We start from the raw sequence: 27,074 nt of genomic DNA, 5'->3' as shown, positions 1-27,074 counted from the left end.
CCAGTCGGGGCTCTGTTTTCTATACTTGGCTTCCACATTAAGACATTTTTACAGAAAGTACTCTGAGAGTAAATTCAATTTAAAAACAAATACCTTAATTTTATATGGGGACCCTGAGGTTTGGGGAAGGAATCTCGGAGTTGGGACAGACCTGGCCATACGACCCAGGTCTCCTGACCTTTGTCCTGCATTCTTGCTATGTATCTGCTATACCAATGCTTTTCCAACTCTGGATGTAGTTCCTTGGTGGGTCAATTGGTGAGAAATTGGTGAAATCAGTTTAATCTGACATGACTAGTATCTTAGAAAAATGAATAGAATATAAGATACCTAAGAATGTATACCCAGTAAAAATTAAGTATGATTTCATCAAACTAGATACACACACACCCACATGTATGTAAGCACACACATGCGAGTGTACAGGGCTACAAGATAAAATAATATTTCTTACTGTTGTTCATATCAAAAAAGTTTCAAAACTGCTTTACCGTACAGAAAAACAGGTTTCTTTCACTGGTAGTTCAGCCAGTAGTCGTTTTCAGTTTGCCTCATTAAAGACCACATGGCTAAACAGACCCCAAACGATACTTCTCACTCCAAGAAGGAAATCCTATGAATCACTGGCCTATTGCACCACAGATGGCTTAATCCACAGATTGGGAGAAATGGACAAGGAACAAATGTGTGGTGGAGGAGGGCCAGATACCTAGGTGAGAAAAGAAAGAGTCATCTCCATCCTCATATGATTTACGAATGGCAGGAATGATTTCCAGCTTGCATCCAATGCACAGTGGACGATTCAGACATATTAGCACCAGCATATTTCCAAAGTGCATTTTCCAAGCACTTAACAATCATTAATTAGATAGAAACATCCTTTCAAGGTCGGGAGGCACAATAGTTCATCTACACACAGCAGAGCTTTGGAGACTTCAGGGAAGCCGAATCGTACAGCACCTGGATAATTACTGTGGGAAGATTAATGGGGCTAACTGGCTGTGAAGAATCTTGTGATAAAGCATTAGGAAAAGCGCTGCCCCTGCACTGTGAGACGTCAGAGTTGGCATCCTTTGTGCCTGACAGCTGAACGCTGCCTCCATGGCAAAGGATGCAAAGTCATTAAAACAACTACGAATTACCCTTTGCTCTCTTTTTTCAGAATCGTAATGAAGTGACAAGTTTTCTGTGGTCACAAAGTGCCTGAGTCTCTTTGGGATTAAAGTGTGAAGTGGATTGTGTTGGGAATTGTGGTCTAAACCGGTCCCTAGGTGGGGAGGAAGAGGGAGGAAGCAGCGAGTTTCAGAGCCCAGAGGTCACATCCTGCAGGTGGGTGGGTGCTGGTTCTGGGGTGGATTCCAAACTCTGTCTCACCCGACACGCACTCAGCACTCAGCACTCAGCACTCAGCACAGTGAGGGCTGGTGCAGGGAGAGGGAGGAAGGCGAGAGTGGTGGGAAGCAGAGAGTGCCAGACTCCTGCACGTTGACCCCACCTCATTTATGGCCCAGGGACAGCACACCCCACCCACTAACTAGACACCAGGGAGCTTTTGGCTGGCGGTGGAAAGCAAGCTATCTTGTCCATCTCCCCATCCCTCCCTCCATACCAGAGGGTGGAGTCTTTCAACTGTGAGGTGCCTGAAAGACTCCCAGCTTCTCCAAGCCAGCAGATCGGGCCCCCCTGCCCCCCTGCTCATCTAAGTCTTTCTTTGCACTCTCCTCACCATGCCATCCCCAGGAGCCAGAACTCAAAAGAGGACAGGAAAGCATACACTTGAGCGAGAAGATGGAGTTCCTGGCACCTGGAAGCCCAAGAGCCTGGCAGGGCAGAAATGTGCTCCTCACTGCATCAGAGCCTGGTCCTGTCCCCGCCACCAAATAGCTTTACGCTAATTCACCTCTCTGCTGTGTGGATACTGGATAATTCATCACATCTCTGGGTGGCCTCAATTTCTGAGTCTAAGATGCGTGGTTGGGCTGAAGGATCTCTAAGGTTCCTGCCTTATCGATGCATTTAGAATTATGGGATTATTATTCTACGGCTACGGAAGTTCTGGAAGGTGAGAGGGAAGCCTAATGAAATGGCATCCCTTGTGACCTGCACACTGAAGCTTCCTCTTTGCCTTGGATGGAAGGAAAAGGCCAAAGAGCAGCCATGTTCTAAGCTAGGTCAAGATCTGAATTAAAAATAGTGTGGCTAGAGAGAGGCCAGTGTGCAATCATCTGAGGGTGGATACTGCCTGAGAGCAGACTGAAGGCGAACATGCAACGCAAGAGTAATTTACATCTACATTTACACTAAATGGGTTTATCATAATTGTTGTTATTATGATTAATTCCCGAGGAATTAAAGGAGATCAGCCCTTTACTGCATGGCTGCTGAGCTGACTGAAGTATTAAAACAAATAAGAAGGTCAAGAAGACACAGATGCAAAAGAAAAACTGCTTTATGCCATCTAAAAAAGAAACCTACTACTTAACTAAAAGCGGTGGAAAAAAAAAAAAAGACCCGCCTCTTCTTGGCGCTGAAATAAATTGCTTTACGGTGAGATCCTAGACCTTGTTTTCTGGCTAGTGCAGAGATCTGGTCACACAGAATAGGGTCCATGACAGGATTCTCTCCTCACCTCACCTACCGCTCACAGTCTTACCTGCATTCTGTGACTCAGTTTACCTGTCCAGGAAGGAACTACTGAATGACAGCATTTCTCTCTCCCTTATGGATGCCCAAAATATATCATTATCCAGACTTCCAAAAAAGTCAACTGGTCCCATCTGGTCCCATTATTAAATAACTAACATTTACTGAACATTTACTATGCTGAGGGCTTTATAGTTATCATTTCATGGATTCCGTCTCAGAGATGAAATAAATGCAGCTCAGAAACTTTCAACAGACTGTCAAAAATCACACAGCTAGCAAGTGGCAAAGCCAGAGTTGGAACACAGATCTAACCCCAACATGATTCACAGGGCACAATCACATGAGCTATATCAGACTTTGAATAAACAGGTTCCACCTTTGCAGAGGAGCTTGCTTTATAGACCTTCCTTTCCCAGTGACGTGAACCCCACTGAGGGCAGAAGGGCAGAGACAAGGGGGGAGCCAGGTCCACAGGCTAGAAGAGGCCCACCTGGCATCTCTGCCATATCAGCATGTGAGCAGCTCAACATGACCTCAATTCTTTAAAGATCTTTGATTTACAGGGGAAAAAAAAGAGTTCATGGGCTCCTAAAACACAGTAACTCATGACAGGTATTCCAGCTTATATAACACAGCCTCTTGGCCCCATTTCCACTTCCCATTAAGATGAGTGATTGAGTCTGTGCATTAATAGATACCTTGGCATTCATTTGGAGCCTTATTATTATTTTTTCCAGGCTTGGCATTTTTGGACACATCCAGTTCTATTTCAGTCATTCAGACGGCAAAGAAAGAAATTATAAGGTAGAATTCAACTTTTGGTATCCTGTGGAGAAAAGGAAGACTCTGCTGATAGCTAGATGGGCTTCGGCTATTGTACAACTACTCTCGCGCTCTCCATAATGATTGCGGACTATTGATTAATTCTTCTTGGGTACAGTGTTGCTTCATCAATCATTAAGTAAGCTCTCCTGCCAGGGTAGGTGCAGGAAGAAAAGATGTATGGACTTGTTATAAAGTGTATATGTACTATGTTGTGGACTTGGGAGTTCTAAGGCAAGTCAATTTCAGTTTTCAAGGATGTAAGTAGCCAAGGACCTGCGCTTGTCGTAACAGAGACTCATCAGATACACACCTCTGAAAGCATTAGCGAACTATTTAATAAGCCTAGGGAAGTTGGCTTAAAAATCACAAATGTGGGCCACGGAATTTTGATTGGCCTTGCCCACCCTTACCAGTGCCACTCATTTTCTTTCCTCCTCTTGGCTATTCCCCACATCCCTGAGCTATGACCACTCACTCAGCTACTTGCACACACATCTTTCTGCAAACCAATGCAAAAGGAGTCCCCTTCAAGGTCAAAGGCCCATGTAAGCCAAACAAGAAGGGAGCAGAAAGGAGAAGCCAGTGTCCAAACCACTCCTTCTTTTTTTTTTTAAGTGCAGTTCCAGATTTGCCCATCCCACTTTTTTTTTCATTTAACATACAATGTATTATTGGTTTCAGAAGTACAGGTCTGTGATTCATCAGTCCTATATAAGACTCAGTGCTCATTACATCACATGCCCTCCTTAATGCCCATCACCCACCCATCCCACTTCCTATCAGGCACATGGCAGTGCTCATTCTCGCTCTCATCAGTCCACACTAATTTCTGCCTCTTAATGTTGACCTGGCCTTCCTGGCCATCGCTTACTAAGTAAAATCTGAGAGAACATTTGTGTCACTGGACTTGAGACAGCCCGGGGCCCATTTCCAGCATAGACTCGGGGATCCTAGAATGGAGCCCTTGATGTACGTTTTGGGCCCCACTGCTGTTACATGATTCCACGAAACTCGCCATCATCACACTTTTCCACTTGCCACACCTTGGAAATCCCTTTCTCTTCAGTCTCCAAAACACCAGTTTTCCCACCAGAGAAGATAGAGGGGAGGTAGCAAGCTTAAAAGGCAGCCTCACCCAACTCAAGATACGCGTTATCCACATATGCTATTGCAAATATAACCTTCTCTTGTTCAAGCCAGGAATGGAATCCGGTTCTCAGGAGCGAATTCACTCATCTCCATTTCACTTCATTTCCCATTCACAAAGCCACAGCTGAGCGTGAATGCGGGTGCAAGAGTCTTCTTCCCCACCGGCCCTGTTTTCGTCTCTCCCTCCACTCAGGGCGCTGGAAATTTGGCAAGTCCTCACTTACTTTAACCAGAACGGTACTTTCACAGCTCTCATACTGACGTGATGTCAGACCTTGATTTTCTGGATAAAAAGCAGCATAAGAGAAGACAGGCTGGGGAGGGTAGAAGCCTGAGTGATGTGTAAACCAGCTGCTCAGGGACAGTCTGAGGCGGGCTACCTGCAGAGGCTTCTCCTGGCGGATCCTTGACTGCCTCACTGTAGCAGCCATTACGACTTACTTCCTGTGATCTCACTGCAGGCCGTGGGTGGGCTGGGGGTGGGGGGGGGCGCTTAAAACAGACCCCCACACCTCACAACCCACGTGGTAGGTATGGTTATCCTCACGTCACATAGAAGATAGAAATGACGGCACGGTGAGGTGCAGTGGCTTGCCCAAGACACACAGCTAGCAAGTGGAAGAGTGATGGGAACACGGGCCTTTGGACCCCAAAGGCCATGCTCTTTTCAGGAAACCCTACACTACTTCTCCGATCAAGAGATGCTTGACCCCTGGTGCCACAGGTGTATCCACCAGCACAAAACTGAGGCGACAAGAGGAAGAGTGCTGAGCTCAGCACTGGCTATGGTTAAGCTTAGGCATGGACAGTTGGCATGCCTCAGCCCTGGGCCTGGCATACAGAGGCAATATGTGTGTGCCTCTTCTTTCATGCCATCAAAGCCTTGCCTCCCCCTTCACCTGCTAACATGGGAGGCATGGCCCCGGGGGCCCCTATGGAGGGCAAAGCTGCCATTCAGGCCACATCCCCAAAGAATGCAAAAAATGGACAATGCCACCAAGATTGCCCATTGACAAGCACAGCCTTTAGGGCCCTGACCACCAGCATGGTGGTGGAAAGTCTGTCAGTGATGGCGAGGCAGACCTAGCGTGGAGTGAACTCAAGGGGTTAGAGCTTGTGTGACCCTCAGTTTTCACATGGATGAAAACAACACACACACACACACACACAAATAAACAAATGAGTACAAATAAAACCAGAAAAAGCTGAATAAGGGCAGTGGATCTCAGCAATGTCAATATTCGGGTTGTGATATTTACTACAGTTTTGTAAGCTGTTACCATTAGGGGAAACTGGGTGAAGGGCACACAGGAACACGATTACTTCTTACACATGCACGTTAAGTCTACAATCATCTCAGTAAAAATGTCAGTTACAAAACAAGAATCAAAACAAAAACTTCAAACACAACAAAACAACCTCCAAACAGTGGAGCTGATGATTCTTACCCTTCCAGGCTACCACGGGAATGAAGTGAGATAATATTAGTCTGACCTAAGAGCTCAGCTGAGCTCATGCTCCTTGCCCTGCCTCCCCGTCAGTTGTAAGCAGGACATTTCTGATTATGGGTGAACAACTCAGAGCCAAGTCAACATAAATTGTAATGCTCTAAAAAAAGAAATCATGCCCTCTTTATTCCTGAAGAGTCTCAAGCACACATTTGGCACTCATCAGACTGTGCACAATGACTAATAACCTTCACCAGTGGTTTCGTTTCAGCTCTGGGTAATTTTTCCCCCCAGATAGGCATAGTTGTGGTCCTTCTCCCTATGCACAATTAAGCTGGGTCCATAAATACACACTTTACAGTAAGGCCACTCCCCTGGAATTTGGCTGAAGAATAGGGATATTGTTTGGGAAAATTATCTTTCTAAGAAGCACATATAGTTTTGGCTTTCAAGTTCTTTGAAGTTTTAAAATGTAGCCTTCAACCTCAACTAAAAACTTGAGTTTGTGTTAAAATTCCTGAAACATATCAAGGAGTCACGTGATCTTTTGGGGGAATAAATTCATTACAAATACTGTTCTATATCATTATGAGTGAATGAAAACTCATGTCTCCTGCATTTTTTAGCACCATTTTAGGCATCTGGGAAACTTGCAGGGTCTTTTAGAAAAATGTGCTGGATCAGTAAATTCTCCCTTGCTCTTCTGCCACTCTTTCTGACAGACTCGCCCACGTAATTATCTCTCTTCGAGGACTCCTTGCAGGTAGCATTTGAAAACTAAAAATTTCACTTGGGGACTCTTCTGTGCCAAAAAAGCAAAAACAGAAAACAGCCTTCAAAGTGGAGAAAGACCTGTTTCTCCTCACCCTCCTCCCTTTATTTAAGGCACTAATGCATCTTGAATTCAAATGTACTTTTCTCTGAAAAGTATGCCAAATACCTTTTAGCAAAACTTTTACAGACCATGGACACAGACACAGACACAGAACTTTCCAGCTGGAAGGGACTTCAGAGACCATCTCAGATTGGTTCCACACATGGGGGAAGGGCCTACAGCCCACCTTGTCTGCTCCCTCATTTTAAAATGAAGCCCAGATGCTTTAAGTGATTTGCTCAAGGTCATCAGGATTTGCACTCAGGCCTCTTGACCTCCACCACACCACACTGTTTCTTCCAGAAATTACCTCCGCCTTCCCTGCCCCTTTCATCTCTGCCCCAAAAAGGAGAGCAGGGGGTAGAGGGAGGGGGGAAAGACCCATAAAAAGTCATAATTAATCATAACCAAGGCATGCATTAAGTAAATAAACATAAACACCTTCCTGGTATGTGCCCCATGCCTCATGATGCTTCTCACTGTATGGTAATCATGACTAGAAGAGCAAGAGAAGTTTTGGAGTAGCCAGGAATCAGGATTGCTCTCACGGGGCCAGGTCTCTAGCTGCAGAGGGCTGCAGTCTGTAACTATCTAATGATGCTGGATGGTTTCAGCAAGTTCACAGCCTGAGCAGTGCATCAGAGCACTAAATATCTTTTATGAAACACACAGAAATGTGGTGTAATTTTCAAAATATCAGTCTCTCTCTCTCTCTCTCTCTGGGGACACTAGATCCTTAAAGCATAAAGAACATCATCCTTTGCTCCCCCTCTCCATTTATTTAGTGTTGATTCCTGACTTGCCAACATTAACTAGCTGTTTCTAGACAAATCAATCAGGAAGTTTTCATCATCTCCCCCCACCACCCCAGCATATCATCTTAAAATTAATTCAAGAACACAGAAGTCCCAAAGATGGCACTGGATTAAGTTGTCACATGAAACAACAGAAAGTTAAAATTCTCAAGCAAATGCACAGTCGCCATTAACATTGGCCGAAATAAGAGGCAAAGGACTGTGGCTACTTTGGAGGCTCATCATATACGGACTGTAAAAGCCCACAGTCTAGTCTCAATAATAAACGCAATCGCACACCTCTTCATACTCAGCACACCAAACCAAATCATTCTCCAGGCATTCACAATTCACCAGTTACACTCAGAAAGCCACTCCCCACTCCCACCGTCACTTCACTTCAACCTTTTATGAAAAGACAACCGTTTTGAGCCATTTAAGAAAGAAAGAGAGAGAGAGAGAGAGAGAATCCTGGTGGAAAATAATACACAGCTGTGATAATATCATGTTTTTTTAAAATACCACAATATAGTTTTACTTTTAATAATAAAAGATAAAAAAAGGGGCGTCTGTGAATAATTAGAGATTGCAGTCTGAAGCCAGTTACAGTCACTGCAATTGATAATAAACTGAAAACCCCTTGAGAGCAGGTAAATGCTTTGCAACCCTGACCCCCTTGCTCTCACATTACTTAACTACCCTGCGGTTCTTGCATTACATCACCATTCAAGCGATTGGTTCCTGCATTTTAACTCTCTCCCTGTCTCCTCCGATTAGGAGCGACACCGCAGCAAAGAAACTTCGCCCGAGTTTGCTCTTTCTCGCTTCGCTTTTTATTTGTGGCCTCTTTGCTCCTGTTGCGCTCTCGCTTGCTCTGTTTTTTTTTTTTTTGTTTTTTTTTTTGCCCAACCCCGGCCTCGGTTCAACTCATTCAGGTCGCTGTGCTAGCACAAAAACTCTTATCAAAGTGAAAAGAAATGCCTCGTCGGGACCAGAAGAGGAGCGGAGGGGCTGGGGAAAGAGGAGAAGGAAGAAGAGGAGAAACAAAGACGGGCAGAAAGGGGAGAAGGGGAAGAAAAAGAAGAGGAGGAGGAGGACGAAGACTGGAGAGAAGGCGGTAGGGGCAAAAAAAAAAAATTCTATAAAATCGGGAAAAAAGAAAATAAAATTAAAAACAAACCTCATGGACATCACTGAGGCTGAATTCCCTCCTGAGGTGCAGAACATGAGAGCTCTGGAATGAGTGTGTGTAGAATTTGAGCCAAAGCTTAACTAGCCTGAGTGAGTCATATCCTTCCCACTTGATTCCAGGCCAAGCGATGATGTAATGCGCTGGCCCTTCTCTTGCGCCTAGCTCTGGCTCTCTCCCTCCGGCTCGCTCACTTGCTCGCTCTTTCTCCTGGGCTCGCCCTCCTCCCCCTTCTCCTTTTTAGCTCAGTGCTGGTGAAGTCACCATTTAAATCTGGCAGAACTGAAGCAAAAACTTCAATGTAACCAAAACAGCCCCAGGCTGAGTTCCAGACTCGGGGAGCCATAATGGTGCAATTGCCCTTAGAAACGAGTAAACAGAGGGGAAACAGTGCCGCCTGGGGATGGCCCATCAGCTGCCTCGGACCCAGAGAGGGACTAGGGGTTCTGTGGGCAGGGATCCACTGGTTCCGATTTTTTTTTTTTAATATGCTGGTTAAAAAAAAAAAAAAAGAGCCCCTGCGTTCGGAAATAGGAGGGGAGACACAAGTGGAGGTGAAGTCCCGGTGGGGTGACCGGTCAGGTTGGGACGACAGGGCTTGAACAACCAAGACAGGTCCCCAGTCCAGGCTTTCCTTCAGAACCTGGTGACACAGTTTCCATTGCTCAAGGCTCTTTTTTTTCCTGGAGCTGGATGGGATTTTTGTTGCTGGATGCCAACCACCAGCCCTCCGGAGATTTCTCACATCTGACCTCCCTGTCAGCAAGGGCAAACCCACTTTGGGGCCAAACACACGCCTGCGTCTGAAGCCATCAAGAACTGGGCAATCACAGTGGCTTCTCCCCGCCCCCCGGCCCCCCCCCACCTGACCCCCTGTTGGTCACTCCTTTATGGGCGGAAGGGAAAAAGCCCCTAGTCTCAAAACACGAGGCTTGACTTTCTGAGATTAGCACTCCACTCTCAGGTGAGCTGTCCAAAGAAGAGGGAATTAAAATATGTCCGTCCTCAAAACGAATGACAAGCTGTCCGTTCCTCTACCTGCTGCGGGTGGGGTTGGGGGTACCAGTGCAGGTACGGCTGTCTGTGAGTTTAAAAGGATACAGGGAGAACAAACAGTATGTGTGTCTCTCCTTTAATTACAGAGTGAGGAAAACCAGCCTGGGGTGGTGGTGGTGGGGAGTCAAACATCATCCTTCACCAACAGCAGTGAAACCCTTTTAACTGCAGATTCTACCCCTCACTTCACACTTCTGCTCAGGACTTTACCTAGAACAGTCCAGACACTTATTGCGCTCTTAGCCCGGCTTTTTAACCCTACCTTCTCTCCCTTTAATCTTCCCCTCATCGTTAAACGCCTCCTTAAAAAAGAAAAAAAAAAAGTAATTTTCAAAAAATGGGAAGTTCACTAGAATTTTTTTTTTAATACCACAAAAGCAGAAGAAAGGCGTGGAGTTGCAAGGTTTTGTTTCGTTTTCAAAAATAATCATAGCTTTTGCCAAAATCTATGGCCCCTCGTTGCTTTTGTGCCCCGTGAATTGAATAGGTGCTACACACGTTTGTCTCCTCACCTCCTGGGGCCGAGCAGAGAGGATCCCCAGTCCTCCAATCTGCTTTCAGAGAAATCTCTTAGCTTATTAAAGATCTCTGCTGCTGGGGACAGGGCTGTTAATCTGAGTCCCTTGGAATTTGAGTCAGAGCTTCAGGGAATACCGAGCTAAAAAGCAAGGTCTGCCCCAGCGTCTGCCTGACCCTGGGGGCTGGGGTGGGGAAGAGCTTTCTCCAGCAGTCGGCCTGGAGCATGACATCCCCACAGCTTCTGCAGTCACACCTTTATCAAGGCAGGCAGCTCCGAATTAAAGGTGATCAGCCGTAATTACAGCTGGCGCCACTGAAGCCCATGGCCTGACAGCGGCAAATGTGGTTGTTATAAAGTTTGGTCCCCCATGTCAGTGGCCTGTATAACTCATTTACGTCGGACTCGCCAAGCAGCTATTGATTTTTCTTCTGATGCAGGGAATAAATAAAACAAACTCTTCAATCACTCCTACAAGCCTTTCCACTTCGAGGTAGGTTGACAAGATTTTATGTAAACTACTTTCTCCCTTTTCTAAGAGCCACTGACCGTGTTGGTTAATATAAAGCTAAGGACTTTCCCTTTGCCTTCTCTGCTCCCTACAACACCCCATCCCCGCCCCCCTCCTTGCCTTAGCTTTCAGAGTTAACTGTTTTCTTTACATTATTATTTTAGGCATCTCAAAATGGATATGTGGTAGAAGGTTTCCAAATTGACATCTTCCTGTAACCTCAACAGGAAAATGACCTCTCTATGATTTTTCTTATACTAAGTCACAGGGGCAGGGTTCAGCTGCTAGAAAGTGGGTCCTTGCCTTTTTTTTTTTCCCCAGTAAAGTAGGTAAAAGGGACCCTGTGCTAGAGGCAAAGATGATGTATAAGGAGCTGTCCTGTCTATGTAACAAAGGGGATGGCAGCTTTGGCCAAAGCCAGGCACAGACTTCTCATGAGGCACAACAGCATCTTTGCTCCTGCCAAGAAGAGGAAGGGGCCAAGAGGTTCCAGGATGGTGAGTGTGGCTCTGATCGGTGAGTGGTGTGGCCACTGGGTTCAGAGCTTCTAGAACCCAGCCCGGCTCCGAGAGCCCTGTACCCGATGAGGATGCAACTACAGCAACAATGCGCAGGACACACTGACATTCCAATAAAACTTCTTTGGAGTACTGGCCTGAGTTGGAAACAATTTCAGAGTTCAAAGGGGTCTGAGTATTTACATTTGCACTTGCTGGTCCAAACATAAGTACCCTTCCCTGCCATTCCAAATCAGGCGTTTTCACTGGCTGCTCGGTTTCTCCCCACTTGAAAAGAAACCCTGCTTTCCCATTTTCCTTCCTGTGAGCAGCTAATGATAGAGAATATCCTGTTCCCAAAAGGAAACTCCCCCCACCCCCCACCCCCCAGACTCCAGAGCTTCCTTTTTCACCCATCTGGCCCTCTCGTGGACTCCCCACACACCAGCCCCCACCCCCACCCCCGCAGCCCCTTCCATGTCCTAGCTGCTCTTCTGAAGAATGGGGGCTTTACAGATAGGACTTGTGAGATGCTGTAATTCCAGCGGGAGCCTTCTTAAAAGTAGCTGCCGGCCAGCAGGCTAGGCCTCCAGATTAGCTGGCTTGCTCAGGAATGCTTGCAACACCCTCCTTTCAGAACGTGTCATCCTTGGGGAGAGGGTGGTGGGTACCGCGCAGCTGTTGCGTGTAACTCACTCTCATACTCCCAGCTCCTGATGAAATGTTCGGCTCCGGAGAAGTGGAAGCCTCCGAGATTTGAGCTCAGAGTTCAGAATGCCTTTGGACCATCTCCAAAACAACCCACTAGAAAAGGCACAACTTGGATGGAGGACTGAAGGGCGCAAGGGCCAACTGAAGTAAACTCTGTGTGCCTGGGTGCATTTCTGAGCTTAAACACACGGAAACCCACACAGCAAAGAGAAGAAATGATAGCAATCCTTCCTAGAGAGAGCGGACTTTTTTTTTTTCCCCCTCTTACAAGGGTTTGAATTTATTCTCCTGAAGGAAAGGCATATCATCTTCTTTCAGACGTTGTTTTTAAAATTTGACCCATGATTCCTTCAGTCCCAGTGGAGTTTGAGGGGCCAGATAATTTCAGCGTTAAATAAGCTGTAATGACTATCATATGTACCCAGCCATAAACCTAGTATTAAAAATTATTCAGAAAAAAGTGGCATCTCTTCCTTTTTTAATTTACAATAACCATCCAGGTGGTTTTCTAAGGCCTCCTTTGCAAATTGCTTCCAGCGAACCTTCCGGTCACAGACCACTGCACACCCATGTGGTGTCATTCAGCATTCCCTTCAACTTGGGTGTCCTGTGTTTTCACAGTGGACAGAGGCTGAGGGGCTGTCTGGGTGAACCTGTGCAGCATGCATCCTAACTGTGTACTAGTGGGATTAGCTGGTTTAGATGGTTGAGCCTGCTAGAGCCAGATCCCAGCACTCCCAGGGAGAAAATGAGACTGGTCAGCCCTTGGTTACTTCTGTCTTGTACCTGCTGCAACTCTTACATCCCAGCCCTAGCACCAAGTGCCCTCAGGCAACTTGCTGACTTTCCTGTGTCCAAACCCACTTGTAAAGTTCTGAAGTGGCAACATTAAAAGGGTCTCAAACAAAGGAATGACTTTCTAATGGTGGAGGCCCCAGGAAGCCTTAGGGTAGGTATTGGGAGGTTATGAGAGCCCTTTGATAAGCCCTAAAATATTATCATTGATTCTGCCTCCTCATAGCAGTTTTGCCCTAACTTCTCCATCTTTAAAAAATATATGTCATTAGAAAAAAAAAACCCAAAGTACATGTCATTGTATCATTCGAACTTATCACAGTATCTGAAAGGCAGCTGACACCCCACAAATATTTGTTGAATAAATGAATGAGTGAATGAATGAATATACTCCTCAGCTCAGGCATTACTTTTTCCATGAACACTTTGCAAGACTTCTATGCTGGGATAGGACTGTCCATTCCTCTAGCTTCCCATGGCCTCCTGGACCAGATCTGATTCCAGCAACAAGCCAGTTCTGGAAGGTACCTATTTCCATGCCTATCTTCCTCATGAGCCACTAGCTTCTTCAGGGCAGAAATGGGGTTTACCCATCCATCCATCAGCACCCTGGCACCTAGCAAGCACCTGACAACCACACAGTAGGTCCTCAAGTGAAGTGGAGTGTCGGCAGCAGAGGCTGCTGCATCTTCCTTGAATATTTTCCCTCCTAAAAGCCTTCTTTCCCTTTTGTATCCTTAGACTTTTTCTGTGGCTTCCTTGAGATCTGGAAACCAGAAAACCTGGAATAATGAGAAAAACCTAGGAGATCTTCTGGTTGGCCTTCTCCATCCCTGCACTACGCCATTTCTCCTTGAAGGGCCTGAGATTCTTTTTGCTTCCCGTTTCCTGGATCCAGGTGATGGCGATGCCTGAATGAGCACACTGAAGTTTTTATCAGGGCAGCTGACACGAGACTGTTTTCTCCAGTGTCCTATATGAAGCATCCAGGGGAGCTGAGACTTGAGGTAAGGGGAATGCATATTTTCCTATTGGTCGGAGTGTTGAGGTACCCTAAGGAAAGGGAGACTGCCACCAGGACTCATTCCTCCCCAAAGCAACGGTGGTGTCGGTTCTCACCGGCAGTCCCTACAACTCAGGGTTGGAACTCTGCGAAGAACGCTCCAACAAATGGTGGAGGAGGCTCAAACATTTGTAGGTAAAAGTACAGAGAGGATCAGAGCCTACTGGTGTTGCCAGACTACAGTGAATTCATGTTCTGGTGTTGAGTGGAGCCAGGACATGGCACAGTAGACCAGTAGGACTGGTTGAGGTGCAATCCTGCTCAGGAGATGGGGACCACGAAATGAAGTGAGAGAAATGGGCCTCTACCACAGGCTCTGTGGATAACCCTGGTAATCTACCAAATTCCCCTGGTCCCTTTGACAAAGTGTGGTGAGTAGGCCAGTCTAGGGTGAAGCAGGTCGGGTGCACAGGGTTCAGAATTTACGGAGGTGCTCGCTCCTGGGGCTGTGCAAATGCAGGTCGGCAATTTTGCAATCCTGAGAGTGAGCCCCTCCTTAGATGGGGAAGTTGTAGGGGCCCCACTTGTCTCTCCCAGCCCAGGCCCCGGTTGGTGAGATTTACTCCTCTCTGTGTCCTTCATGAGCACCAGGAGGACTAGTGCAATGATATGGGAGAAGCTCTAGGTCTACTTGGCTGGCTGTGGGGAAGAGAGGCGGTGCCTACAATGGATTGAGCTTTTTCTTGGAAGTGTCACCTGTCTTCAGTGTGTCCTCCTTCTCAATTTCATGTCCCTTAGCTTGCTGTTCTATTTTTCCCCCACTCTAATTGCTGTCTGTGTGAAACATTAAGATTATGGCCTTCTCTATCCTCTCTGTTAGAAGTTATAGAAATTGATAATTTTTCCTAGTTCTGTAGCTTCATACATGTCTTACTGACATATGTACGTATACATAGATACGAGTTTACACAAGTCCGTATATGCACACACGCATGCATACATAGAAACTTACATATATATGAATACATGCATACATATATAGTCATCATTAGCCAACATTTATTGAGCACAGATTCTGTGCCGTGCATTGTGTTAGATGTTCCATAGACATTAATTTTTTTTAAGCCTCCCAGGACCCAACAACACTATGAAGTAGGCACTCCCGTCATCCCCATATTATGAAGAGACTGACTCAGGATTGAATAACCTGCCTAAATGTCACAGTGGGGCTGAGAATTGAACTAAAAGTTGTCTAATACCCAGGTCAGAGATGTGACTGCCACCTCCTGGTTTTGTATCAGTGCCTTAACACCTTCCAGAACCCAGCTGCTCCTGGTGAGCTGGCTAATCTGTGCGAGCAGAAGGAAGCAGTGTTCTGGGGCCCGGCGATCAGGAGGGGAAATGTGGGTCTTTTTAGCGTCAGGCTTCTGATCAGAGAGATTCACCAAAGGAGGAGGCCTGGAGTAGAAGCAGAGAAGAAGGAAGCCGTAGGGCACAACATGGAGAAGTTAGAAATGCAGGAGGTCACCCGTTCAGGTGATGAGATGCCGCTGCCCGCCTCTCGCCACTCACCTGGCCTCAGCCACCTCCCTGAAATCTCAGCAGGGGCCACAATCTGGACCCGCACTGCGACGTTAATACCCATGGGTCCCCAAGTGACCCTATGCCGCTGGTTTCCAAGCTCCTTGCTTCTTGGTGGGGCTCTGCATTTCACGTGGAGGAAAATGTATGCCTGCCAGAACCTGAGCATCATGTTGCTGAGTATTCACATCTGGAAAAGCAGTCCGTGGGGACGTTCGCACTCAGGGAACAAGTTATTCCTTTGCATATTATAAATTCAAAGTATTGGAGTATCTTCGTTCTGAATGTTTCCTCCCCCCCCCCCCCCCCGCCCAATCTTTGCAGTTGCACAAAAGGGCTTTCTTGAAACAACCTACTTACTTGTTTGGATGATGGCCCTGAAAATACACTCTACTGGTTGTTTTCATGATTAAGCATCTTTAAATAAATTTTTAAAAAACTACAGAAGTAAGAATGAATCTGAAGAGGTTTTAAGGGTATTAAAAATAAAAAAGGAAGGCTTAAAGTCAGGAATTGTATTTGTGGTTTCGTTTTGTTTCCCAGAGAGTCCCGCTGCATGGCTCTGTGTGTATTTAGTAACTGACCTCCCCATCCTCTGAGCAGAGAGGTTCACCAGCACTGATTTATTCAGAGGGTCTGCAAGGAGAGCAAGCCCTCCAACACTTGTGCCTGGAGGGGATAAGAGGAATTTTTTTTAACCCCAAACACGAAGCTCTTGGGCCTTCCAAATGAAATTATCTATGTTTTTATTAACAGAGCCCCTGAGTTAAAAAGTTGGCTTTGATAAGAGAGAATAAATGAAAGAGAAAACTGCTGACATAATATTTTGGTTTCCAAGCCCACTTCCACATTCTACTGTCCCTCTCAGGCCCGGACACGACTGTGGTGTCTGTACCGACACCAGAATCCCAAATAGAAAAGGTGCAGTTAATCCTGCCTTACGTTGAAATTTAGCTTTAAACTTTCAGAAAAGGATCACAGGCTATGCACTGGTAGATGTTTCTGTCTTTCTAGAAGTATAGTACTGTAGGACTGATAAATAACTTGGTCTTGTCCTCCCCATTCCCATGAGAGGAAAACTGAGTATTAGGATGTCCAAAGGGTCTTTAAGTTTGGGGGTGAGAGATCTGAACCTTCCTATGCTTCATAAACTTCAGAATTCCTCTGACATTAACAGAAATGGGAAGGAAAGTGAGATCCAGGCACCATCTGGGAGAGTCTGAGTGCCCGATTCCTTTTCCTTAGCCCTCATCCAGACTGGAAAGCTGAAAAAGACTTTTCAGCTGGTGTTGGAACATACCTTTCTCGAGCAACAAGCCTCCTTGAGATTCTAACGAAAACCGTGCACCCTCCTTTTAGCCATGGACCCCAGGTTTAAAATCACCAGGAAAACAAAGCATGCTGTCTTAGTATGAAACGCCAAGCCATGCCCTTTTACAGGTAAAGCAAAACAGCCACATGCAGCCCAATCTTGGTGCTTTGAAGGCTGACCCAGATCCTGGCACGATAACCTGCAAACCGAGGTCTTTTTCTAGCTCAGTGGTTCTCAGATTTGCTGTACCTGAGAATCTCTGGAGAACAGATTAAAATGCAGATTTCCAGGGGCTATCTCAAAGACTGTAACAGCAAGGAGGAGCCAAAGCATAGTATTTTTAAGCAAAACTCCCTAGAAATTTTGATGCTAGTGATCCACAGACCACTCTCCAGGGCTGAATTCTACGGGTCATCCTGTGGTCACAGAAATTTTAGAAAACAAATATATTAATAAGTAAAAGAAAACCCATATAAATATGTGTATGTTTCGCCAGCAATTCAGGGTCTAGAGGAGCTGTGATCTTGTTTACGTCTTATTTTTTAAGGTAAAAAGGATAGTAATCTGCCCTAAAATTATCAAACCTATAAAAAATTGGCTATAGTGGCTTTTCCAAAACAGGATGCCAACGATGGATGGAAATAAAACACATATTCACAGTAACATGACACCATTTAAATGGTCTATGGAATTATGGTCCCAGGACCCCTGATAAGATTAGTTTCCTGACCTGTGGCTGGTTTAGCAAGGCATTTCTCTCGTATGTTTACTATCAATGCTTCCAGATGTTTACTTTGCAATATTCCCTGTCTCCTCATGTGACAATCACAGGGAGGGTGCTTTGGGAAAGGGAAAGAAATAATAGTGGTAGCTGAAGAGTGCAATTGCATGGGGTAAGCCCACCACACCTTTGGCATAACTTGCTTATCTTCTAGAAATTTAGTTGAACAACAAACAGTGGTGTTGGTTCTGTGTACTACAGAATGCTACAGAATTCTGCACGGGGTCGCCTTCTCCAGAGTTATTAAAAAAAAAACCCAAAAAACCATTTTATTTATTTATTTGAGAGAAACGGGGGGGGGGGGTATTGCAGGGAGGGGCAGGGCCGAGGGAGAGGGAGAAGCAGGCTCCCTGCTCAGCAGGGAGCCCAACACAGGGCCTGATCCCAGGACCCTGGGATCATGACCTGTCTACTTAACCAACTGAGCCACCCAGGCACCCCTTTTCCAGAGTTCTTTACCCATCCATTTCTCCAAAGGATGTTTTGAAGTTTTTCAGAAATCTTCTATTTTTATACTCATAAAGTGCCATGAGCACTTGAGAAGAGAAAATGCCAGTCCCTCCACAGACCCAAAAATGTGAGTGACAGATGAAGGGGAATGAGGATCACGACCTGTGAGTCACCCAGGGCTGCATCCACTGCTGAGTAGGAATTAAGTGTCTGAATTACAATGGTAGTCCTTGTATAATTCCTGTTTGACCAATTCTCTGTCATATTAATACTGTCACAAGAGCCCTGGAACAATGATTAAAACAGACACCACACACAAGTCCAGGGGACAGACAGAAGGGAAAACCTTGGTAGGCACTACACGTCTGGGAAAATAATGCTTCGACAGGAGGTACCAAGGTTGTTAGACAAAAAGGGCAGCGAACATGGAAAATAATGATGGAGGTGACAGAAGGAAAGAGGACTCTTCAGCATTTCTTTGGTCACTTACTACCCTTTAAGCCAGGGGCCAGCACGCCCCTTTCATTCCCATACTCGATGAAATTTTATATCCATTTTACTCAGAGAAGCTTTGTGCCGACAGAAGAGGCAAGCCTCCAAGATTTGGAGCATAAAGAGACACTGATCAGTACTAATGAGTCTCGTCTTTGAATGAAAGAGTTTGGGGATACTAATCCTCTTTAAAGCTCTGGATACTTGCAGAAATAAATAATCTGTAATTGCCAGCAAACTGCCTTTTCCGTTTGGTTAAAAAACAAAAAAAGTGCTTCTTGTTGACTTCTCATAGTCAAAGCCAGAGTCTCCCCTGTCTCACCCCTGAGATGCCGCTGCGTGAGGGAGTGCGTGTCCATACCCTATCCCAAACTGCACCGGCAGCCACGATGCACGGGGCAGGGGAGCACAATTTAGCAAGGTTAGATGGTCTTGAGCCTAGAAGGCCCCATGACTTAGTCTGGGGCAGCTCCGTTTTAATTTGTCAACGTTTCTGTTATTTTAACAAAGGCTATTTGGCGTCACCTGATATCTCTTGACCCGACCAAACCACAGCAAAATGGAGATCCTTTTGTTTCCATCTTGTCTCCCCTCTCAGTATCTCTCTCCGCGTTTCCTGACACCCTTTTGTTTTTAACTAGTTTCAAGTCATCTTACAAAAGATTTTAGCTGATAAAGGCAAATTTGCTCCACTGTATATGCTGATAACTCTAGGAAACACAATGTCATAAGGTGTTATGGGGGCACAGGAGACACCGGGACAGAAGGGGGGAGGGGAGCGTCTTGGTAAAAGAATGCTGCTCAATCTCTGGATCTAGATGTCAGAGAAACAGCAGAAAACAAAACAGACCGCTACTGACCTATAAAAGGCAATGGAGGGAAAGCATGGGGTGGGTGCTGGGGTACAGGCGACCAAGGTAGTCCGTGAGGCCAAGTGCTACAATAGTTATTTTAAATGTGGAGGGATGAGCAGAAGAATATTCTATCATCCTCAAGGTACGTTGTTAACATAACCTCATAGAGCGCTAGACCATGAAGATTTTAAAGTCCAACTTTCTTCCTTTTGCAGAAAAGAAAACTGAAGTACTGGTAAGTGTCACTAACTCAAAATCACCCCGGGACCCTTGTGCCCATTTCAGAGCTCTTTCTTTTGCAGCCCTGGGAGGCCTGGTATCTCCAGCTTGTGGGGAGGGTCTAGCGCTAGACCATGAAGGAACGGTGGGTACGGTGAAGCCTTTCAGATAAGGTATTCAGGGAAGTCCTCTCCAAAGAGATGACATTTTACCTGAGAACTGAATAATGAAATATGGAGGTGTGGGTGTAGACACGTTAGGAGACTTGTGCAGACAGAACCATCTAGACCAATGCCCTGAGGCCGGAAAGGACTTGGTGTGCTTCCTGTATGGAAAGGAGGCCAGGCAGGGAAGAGAAGGAGAGGGGAAGAGATAACTAGGGAGAAGTAGGGAGAGGTCTTGCTGGCCACAACAGCATTTCTATTTTATTTTAAGGCAGAGGGAAGCCATGGGAAAGTCTAAAGAAAGGACTGACATAATCTGATTTTTATTTTGAAGAAATTGCATTAACTCCTGTATGGAAAATGGATTGTCCGAGAGTAAGGATTCAAGTTTGGGGAACAGTGAAGAGATTTTGCAATAGCCTGGGTGAGTAGGTGATGACGGCGAGCACAGGGCTGGCAGCAGAAGACATGGCAGAGGAGGGGAGAGCTGGGATCCACCGAGGGAGACCCAGCCGCGCTCCCAGAGTCGGCCACGGGAGCACGGAAGATGAGGAAGCCAGGACCACTGGATTTTTGATCCGATCAAATGAGTAAATGCTGTTGCTGTTCACTGTGATGAAGAAGACCGGTATTGCAGATGACTCAGGAAGGGTCAAGAGTTCTGCTTTGGACAAGTTACAAGTGAGATGCCTAGTGACACAGACAGAGAAATCAGGAAGGCCGAGGGATAGGAACGGCTGAACTCAGTGGGCAGTGAGGGCCGAAGACATCCCTTTGGAATCAATTCTGATTGACTGTCTTTAAAGCCACAGACTGGGTGAGTCTCAGAACTGAGTCATGTGGTACACTCTTACTGTAAGTGCCGGGCAGGGGAGGGGTAGCTGGTGAGGTGGGAGAAAAACCAGGAAGGAGGCAGGGGAGATTCCTGGAAGTCAATGTAAGGACAAGAGTCGCTTCAGATGATCAAGAAGTACACATTTAAAAAAAATCACCTATGTGGTCGCTCTTCTGGCTGTGTTCTGCCTAGAAAAAGATGAAAAGGCAACACGGAGAGTCAGCTGAATGAGAGAATAGTTTCTCTTTCACCCTACCACCTTCCTGCAAACACTCCACCTCTTTGGGACCTTTCCCTTTTACAATCGCTATTCGTGGGGGACTGAAAACATGGCTCTAACACCCAGATAAATCTTTGTAGTTTTTGTTAGCAAGAGATAAACTTCTGATCAATAAGGGCTGCTGCTTTATTCATTATCATTTTTGAGATTTAGGAGAAAGGATAAAATTGAAATTATCCATGGGCATATTTTAAAATGGAGACCTTTTGTCTCAAAGGCTAGGGAGAAGACAAAAAAGAAAATTCTAAAACATGTTTTTAAACAATAAACTTGACTAATGTATGTGATTTTAATAGCTCTAGGACTTTTCTCACTTTCAGATGGTCCCAGGGTGGTTTGGGAATGTGGGCTGCTCCAGAGGTTGTAAGAGCTACTTTCCAATAGACACTTTCGAGAGAATACAGATATCCTGGGACAGGTTTTAAAATGGGAGGTCCTTTAGGAATGTGTGATGATACCCATTATATTAAGCCCAGGAGGCTCTGGATTTAGAGAGAGAGAGAGAGAAACTTTAGAAATTCACCACCCAAATTTCAAAAACGAAATAATGTATTTTAAAATGTAAAAGCCAAATTGTGGATGTTTTTATGAGGACCCTTATATTCCAGGTAAATCCAAATTTCCTAAACAGCAATTGATGGCGTCTCCATGAATCTGTCCCTCCCCTGAAGATGACCTCTACTGATCCATAAAGGGCAATGGAGGGAAAAGCATGGGGTGGGTGCTGGGGTACAGGCGACCAAGGTAGTCCGTGAGGCCAAGTGCTATAATAGTTATTTTTTAAACGTGGAGGGATGAGCAGAAAAATATTCTACAATTTTCAAGGTACTTTGTTAACCTCATAGAGCGCTAGACCATGAAGATTTTAAAGTCTAACTTTCTTCCTTTTGCAGAAAAGAAAACTGAAGTACTGGTAAGTGTCACTAACTCAAAATCACCCCGGGACCCTTGTGCCCATTTCAGAGCTCTTTCTTTTGCAGCCCTGGGAGGCCTCGTATTCCAGATTGTGCGGAGGGTCTCATTCATTTAATTCCCTGAATTTGTTCTTGGTTTTGGGCTCTTGGGAATGGAAGTTGTGCCCTGCACAAGGTCAGTCGAGGGGCACTGGAAATGGCCCATGGAAACAACAGCTGGGGACCAGGGCATTTCCCCTTAACTGAGTCAAGACGGCCAGACTCTGTCAATCAGAATTTGTCAGAGCCTATTTCATAGTACATTATTAAATGCCCTGATGTTTTTGTAACCAAATAAATGCATTATGAACAAGACACTTTTCCTGCAGTTCTCTACAATATCCTGGATCTGTTCTTAGGAGTGGATAAAAAGCAGTAGGGACTCTGGCCACAATCATGCCAATTTATACATGTTGCAGAGCAATCTGTTACCTCATTTAATCCTCCTAGAACTTTTCCCAGGGAGGAAGCTGAGGTCAGAAAGGTGTAATGACTTGGTCAAGAACACAGAGTTGTTAACTAGATCCCAGGTCTTTTGATATCTCAGTCCAGTGTTTTTGCCATAATATAACTTTTCTCCTTGTTGTGTCTCCTGGATGTGTGTTGTTTTATTTTGGAAAGTGATTTTTGTATTTGGTTGGCTGGGGTGGTTGGAATTCTTTTTTTTTTTTTTTTTTTTAACTGTGGTAAAATATACATAACATAAAATTTACAATTTTAACCTTTTTAAATGTACAGTTCAGTGGCATGGTTGAACTTTTGAGGTAGGAAAGAACAAAGAAAGTGTAATAATAAGTATCATAAAAATAAAAGTTAATAAGTCCTTATTATATGCCAAGCAATGTGCTAAGAGCTAATCTTCAATATCCCATTAAATTCTACAAGCAAATCTGGCTGCAATTCTAATTCTTTTTTCTACAAATGAAGAAACACAAGTTCAGAGAGGTTAAGTAACTTGCCCAAGGTCACACAGCTGGCCGTAAGTCACAAACCCAGGCAGCTGATTGATGCATTCACCGCTCTAATCCACCACACCTTGCTGCTTTTCCTTCAGGGCTGCTGTTAAAACAAATAACTGAAAGGCCCAATTCTTCTTTCTTGGCTTTTCTGCCTGGTTTGAACCCTCACATGTTGATTGGCAACTGAGTAACCCAAGTGCTACCAGAATTTGAGAAGTACTTGAGACAGGGAAAAAGGCCAAAAGTCTCTTGCTCCTCCCCTGACAATCTGAACAATTAGGATCACTCCCTTTCAGCTGAAGCTAGCTAGCAACATCTAAGACTGGCCCAGGGTATCCAAATTATGCTTATGCTAAAGCAAATTGTAAGAAGACCGCATGTTTTTGAGAAGAGATGATGGAAAGCAGGAAACACGTTTCTAAATAGGAAGCGTCTGAATTTGTTTCGCAATAAATGTCACTAAATAACTCAAGCGATCTAGTACACACTTCTGGATAACAGGTTGTTAAAGGAAATGTAATTATAACTTCATCAAAAAAAAAAAAGCAGGCCTCCTAGAGACTGATGGAAAAATACACACACACACACACACACCATATAAATAATGTACACACTATATATTTCTATACCAGTGAACTTCTGCCGTTTGACTCCTAGTGGTGTGTACCCTCAGGTTTTTAGATGGCACATGGGAGATACGGAGATTTAAAAACAAACTTTGAACAGTTACCTCACATAAGCTTCATACTTCCTCATGCCCTACTCTTTGTATACAAGTAAGCATTCATGGGTGAAACACATTGATATTATTTTTGGATAAACTGTCAGCTTCTCTTGGTCTGCACTAATGACTACAGAAAACATTTCCAATGACAGACACACAGTAGCCCCTAGAATCCCAAACTCAGGCAGATAGTTTTAATGGAGAGATACACTTAAAAATCACCCATTAAAAGGCAATGAACTCAAACAAGCCCTTCAAATTCTATGCCGACTGGTCTTAAAAACATTTTACTTTCTATCACGTGTGGCAGGGAACACTCAGAATGACATCAAGGGGACAGGGGATGGGGGGAGAGCTGGAAGAGAAAGCAAGAAAAGAAGAACCAGGGAGCTGGGACTCTACAATGTGTCCAGTGCATGGGGCCCTGGGGGCAGCCCTTGGCTTTCAGCAGAGAGGTGCACCCTTACAGTAGGGCACAGGAAGAAGCAGACCCAAGGAGCAGGTGAAACCACAGAAAAAAAGATTCCCGACACAGGAAACAGACTTCCAGAGCTTATAGCAAAACAACAAATGCTTTTATTCGGTTCCAGGAGTTTGGCTTGTGGCCACAGCCAAGCCGTCCCCTGATGCCCCTAATGTGAGGGTCCTGTGTTGGCGATAAAGTCCCATAGTGGTGTTTCGTTGTTGCTGCTTTTTATTTTGAAATTATTTCCAATGTTCAGAAGAGTTGCAAGATAGTACAGGGACTTCCTATATGCCCCTCACTGAACTTTCCCTAATGTTCACTTCTTAACTAACCCTGGCACATTTATAAAAACTGAGAAACCAACACTGGTGTGATACTATTAACTAAGCTACAGGATTTACTAGTTTTTTCACTAATTTCTCTCTCTCTCTCTCTTTTTTTTCCAGGATACCACCGTAACAGGGCTTTCATAATCTTATTCCCTTGTTCAAAAACAAGCTCTCCGTGGCGAATCCAAGTAAATGATCTTTATTTGGTTGCATCCTATATTTTTAGACTCCTCTGCACTATTCACCAAAATATATCCTAGAAGATTTGGCTTGAGCCAAACTGAACATGTTTGCTTCTTCTCAGTATATCCTGATCTTTCTACATCCACCACTTGGCTCATGCTGGTCCCTCTACTGGAAACATTTTCCAGGACTCATGGTTCTATACTTTCTTTAAGGCTTAATCAAGTGCTTTCTACCTCAAGAAGATGTTACTAGTGCCTCAAGTCAGGTGTGTTTGTTATTGCCCAAAACTCTCTGAGGTGCGGTATTGGTGCATTTCTTGGGTTGCGTATTGGTGAGGGTACTACCAAATGAGACGTCAGAGCAGGGCCGGGTAGAGGGGTGAGGCCTGAGCAGCTGAGGGTCAGCAAGAAAGAAGGCCCTGACACCTGAAACAAGGAGGGAACAGCAGTCCCTGGGCGTAGGCATTGTGGTGAATTTGAGAAGAAACTTCACACTCTCACCCACTGGTAGAATCCAACTCCTTAGAATGCTTAAGGCATAACAGTATAATTTGATTCTGCTATAGAGTGAAATCATATCATAAAACAAAAGGAGCAGGATATTTCCTGCTTATAACATTCCCTTACTTCAACTGGAATAAAGCCTGTCTTCACCCAAACTCTGTGTAGAGGAAAACCTAATGCTTTATGAACTTTTTTGTTTAGGTTTTTGTATTTTGTCCTCCTTTCTTTACCATGTTAAAGATGACTTAACAAGTGCATTCTTTTCTTTCATAGCCCACGTCAGGGGAAAACATGAATGTATCACTGACTATTGCAATTGTTTTGTATTTTTATGGTTCTACCTTCATATTTGCATAATTACAATAGAATTTTGTATAGTTACAGATATATAATAAAAATGATTACTAAAAAAGAAATAAAGTTTGACAGATCCAGAGATGTTTTCAAAATGCAGAACATGGAAAGGAATGTATGATGTGACCTCTCCTATCAGAATGCAGAACACTGATTTATTTTCTGCAAATGAAAAGATGTGTTATGCTTTTTATTAGTTTTCTTATATATCTCTTAGCATTAAGTTAGCAAATAAATTTAACCAAAGCTTAACAGTGTAAAGTGAGATCATGCATTAGACCTAGGAAGGGAAATCTCATGAATGTGATAAAATGTGATATAACCTGAGTGTAGGGCATTTTATGGAAAAGTTTGACTTTTGTATATGACTAAGCAGTACATAAGGCTAGGGAGATCATGCAAGAAGACATATGATTAGCTTAATGTGACTACAAGACAGACATGCAGTTTTTAAACCTTTAATTATCTTACACACTGTAACTGTTTTTCTTTCTAAAGGCAAAGCAAATGCTTAGAAAATTCTATTAATAAGAACTGAATATTTGCCACTTGCAGTTTTTTAAAAGTCTAACACATCCCTCAAATAAAAACATAAATGTGGACTAATTTCAAGTCTATTGAAGAGATATTTGTTTTTCTTTCCTGGGCTTTGTCATTTTAGGGAGACAGGCTGGATGTGACTTCAGAAACAATTGTATGGAAAAATGTTTATTTTATTTGCAAACTTAGAAAAATTTTGCAAGTTTACAAATAAACAGAACAAATTTTCCTCTTTTGTAATACTGGAAAGGTTTTTTTTTTTTTTAACTGTTTCATCTTTTTTCTTTTCTTTCTTTCTTGTTTTTTTTACATCATCTAATGGGATTTACTTAGAAAATGATCCCAATCCCAAAGAAAATATTTAGGCAGATTTATTCATATCCTTGGGTTTAATACGGATAGAAGCAGCCTAACCATATTTAATTGAAGAAAGGAATATATTCACAGTCCCTCTTGCATATTAACAAGCGCTTTTTACTCCAAAAACCTCAAAACATTTGATAAGAGTTTAAACACCCTCAAAACAGCTCCTAGAGAGAGTACGGTAGCATTTTAATTGCCAACAACAAAACTTGGTGGCAGTTTCAACCAACGAGGAGGGCAGGGTAGTGCGTACAAGAAGACACACTGAGGACTGCGTATCTTTGATGGCTCTGGATGACATTTCGATGCTTGCCCTGGGACTGAATGCGTCCACCCAGCGACAGAATGCATCTGAGAACTCTTAATGAGGCTGTGCAAATCTGCTGAATTTGAGTTGAGTGGGTTCATTCACGGGCAAGTCTGAACTTTCTACAGGATCCCAAGAGCATCCATCCTTGTTTCACTCTCCATGTCAAAGCAGATCCCCAAATCTTGTCATGGATGACCCGCTCTGTTGAAGCAAAAATTTGTGGCAACCTATGCCCCAATACAGTCCAATAACTTAGGGGCGTCGTGAGTTTCTTGAAATGCAATGTGGCCTGCAATATATCACTTCTCTCTAGTTTCTGCTTTTCCCTTCCTTTTCCTTCTCCCTTTCTTTGGGCCACTTCCCACCCCTCCACCCTGACTTTTATTTTATATTTTTAAATCTTT

The 27,074-nt window shown here is 44.4% G+C and overlaps 1 protein-coding gene across 5 annotated transcripts in view; it reads right to left on the bottom strand.

Annotated features, from left to right (window-relative positions):
• Positions 1-27,074, bottom strand: part of CREB5 (cAMP responsive element binding protein 5) — a 389,578-nt gene that overhangs the window by 118,047 nt on the left and 244,457 nt on the right. Inside the window, exon 1 of one of the 5 annotated variants that reach the window (XM_036074493.2) lies at positions 8,917-9,047. The exons of the other annotated variants lie outside the window; for them this stretch is intronic. Coding sequence (XP_035930386.1) covers positions 8,917-8,963 — 47 coding nt within the window. The 5' untranslated portion in view covers positions 8,964-9,047. Of the gene's footprint in view, positions 1-8,916; positions 9,048-27,074 lie in introns of those variants that run through there. 5 annotated transcript variants of the gene reach the window in all.

This window comes from Halichoerus grypus, chromosome 12 (assembly GCF_964656455.1).
Source record: "Halichoerus grypus chromosome 12, mHalGry1.hap1.1, whole genome shotgun sequence".
In the NCBI taxonomy this organism is placed as follows: domain Eukaryota; kingdom Metazoa; phylum Chordata; class Mammalia; order Carnivora; family Phocidae; genus Halichoerus; species Halichoerus grypus.
The sequence above is the reverse complement of the archived record's forward strand: the minus strand, read 5'-3'. Positions and strand labels throughout refer to the sequence as shown.